General features: G+C 41.3%; 1 protein-coding gene across 1 annotated transcript in view; it reads left to right on the forward strand.

Moving 5' to 3' along the window:
• Nucleotides 1–2135, forward strand: part of LOC143024361 (uncharacterized) — a 3913-nt gene extending 1778 nt beyond the window's left edge. The window contains exon 2 of the mRNA XM_076183157.1: nucleotides 1646–2135. Within this exon, the coding sequence (XP_076039272.1) occupies nucleotides 1646–1759 (114 nt within the window). The 3' untranslated portion in view covers nucleotides 1760–2135. The remainder of the gene's footprint in view (nucleotides 1–1645) is intronic.
• Nucleotides 2136–2500: the final 365 nt, after the last annotated feature.

A 2500-nucleotide genomic window follows, 5' to 3' on the forward strand; every position in this document is an offset into this window, starting at 1 on the left:
GATGGTTTCATTCTTCTGAGGGGTCTGGACCAGTGTTAGTGGTCCTCAAGGTGTGGTCCACGGACCTCTGGGAACCCACAGAGTGTCCCGAGTGAGTCCAAAATCCGAAATCTATTGGGAGTTAGTGGATGTGAAGCGATTAAATATGGTGTCGATTAGCGGGTCTCTAGAAGGCTAAAGAACAGCAAAGCATAAAGTGTAGGAGACATGAACACCTTTTTAAACGGGTTTTTCCCGACCTGATCCCACTCAATCAGTATCCTTCTCCTCCTCCTCCTCCTCCTCCTCCTCTTCCTCACCTTCTTCCTCCCTTCCTCCTCCCACTATTACTCCACCTCCTCCTCCTCCTTCGTCCCAAAAGTATGGGGTTATTTTTGTTGTTGTCACTGCGTTGCTCCATGCTTGTATCAAAGAAACAAAATCACTCTCGTTTCGCATCGGCAGCCTATTAAAGAAGGTGTCTATGTCATCTTTCCATCTTTTTCGGGAAATCGGAGAAGGAACTTTTTCTAACTGTTTTATAAATGTACGTGACGTTATCTTTTACTTGATTTTAACCTATTAAGACATTAGGTATGAAGCAGCACGCGATGAAGAATTTATTCTGGCAAAAATCCATAAATCGGCGAAAAATGACCCAGGCAATTTCTTTTTGAGGGTAACGAAAGGTATACTCACAAAATTCAGCCTTATTACGAGTTGCACTGGACTGTTCTAAACGATAGAAATAGCTCTTGCTAAATATAATCTACTGTTCGTTGATGGAATTGTTTCGTTACTTCATTGGCATCTGTCAACACTACACTGTAGATAAGGTACTTTGGATAGGGCATATGGTAGACAGTAGTGTATTTGGTGTGTGTGTGTGTGTGTGTGTGTGTGTGTGTGTGTGTGTGTGTGTGTGTGTGTGTGTGTGTGTGCGCGTGCATGTGCTTCAACATGGTAGTAGTTTTGTCCGCAATTATCATGCAAGTGCTTATCATGTCAAGGAAGATACATTCACACACCTTCAAAACTTAATCTGGGAATTACCAGAGCAGTGTGGCTGGCTTTAGGGATGATCTTTCATCCACATGGAGCCAAAATGGAAAACTAATTTTTTTTTTCTTTTTTTTTTTAGGGTGGGTGGGTGGGTAGGGGACGGGTAAAGGGTGGGAAATGGCTTTGAATCGGACACCCCATTATATAGGGGAAAGGGCCTTTTGATATGTGTATACATACATACATACATACATATATATATATATATATATATATATATGTATATATATAACATGTATATATGTATATATATATATATACACACACACACACACACACACACACACACACACACACACACACACACACACACACACACACACACACACACACACACACACACACACACACACACACACACACACACACACACACACACACACACACACACACACACACACACACACACATATATATTTATATATATATATATATATGTCGCAGTATATAAGATTGTTATAGTAGATAAACTAAAAACAACTAGAAAAAACAATAATCAGAAACAAATAAAAAAAACACTGAAATAAACATTACAAATGAATACAAACTGCATGAAACGCGCAGTAATGAATTAATACACAACGTTTTTTTTTTTTTTTTTCAGAACCAAGATATTCCTCGTTTCACTCCTGATCTTCCCCCAAGGGCCATTGTGCCCCGCGGACCGACGACTCCCAGCCAGTCGGCTTCCTTCGGCCTCCCCGCAAGAAACGGGTAGAGAAGACGACGCCCGTCAGAACTCAAACCAACAATGCACCAGAGGCCTGCCACTCCTTGCACTGAATAAAATCAACTGGCGCCATCAGGACAAGAGTTGTTTTACTTTGGGTGTGCCAGTGTGGTTGTGAAGTACACGAAAGGATTGTTATTATTTTTTTTTTTTCAAAAGCATATTGTCGTCTGGATTCAGGCTTGATAAAATGTATGAAATTATGTATTTGCTTCTTCGAGACTGTAAAAAAGAAATCTCTGTATTGTCAGTGTGTGTGTGTGTGTGTGTGTGTGTGTGTGTGTGTGTGTGTGTGTGTGTGTGTGTGTGTGTGTGTGTGTGTGTGTGTGTGTGTGTGTGTGTGTGTGTGTGTGTGTGTGTGTGTGTGTGTGTGTGTGTGTGTGTGTGATGTGAATAATCACTCACGTTACCGGCTATGACAGCCATGTTGGGCAGATGCAGACGTCAGCATAAAACCAGAAACCATGAATTTGAGCAGTGCAAACTAACTATGCAGTGGCATTACTGACGCAAATGTTACAAAAAATGGTCAAATAAAGAAATGAAAAAAAAAAAAATTTCTTTACTTCCACCAGCACCCCAAGACAGTCAAGACGCGCTGTCGCCATGCGATTTTATTCAGCTCTAGAGGGAATCCAAGAATGGGAAAGGATGACAAGGAAGTTGTTTTGAATGATTGTTCACACACACACACAAGCGCGCGCGCACACACACACACACACACACACA

Source organism: Oratosquilla oratoria, chromosome 4 (genome assembly GCF_046742065.1).
Source record: "Oratosquilla oratoria isolate Oo_2021 chromosome 4, ASM4674206v1, whole genome shotgun sequence".
Taxonomy (NCBI): Eukaryota; Metazoa; Arthropoda; class Malacostraca; order Stomatopoda; family Squillidae; genus Oratosquilla; species Oratosquilla oratoria.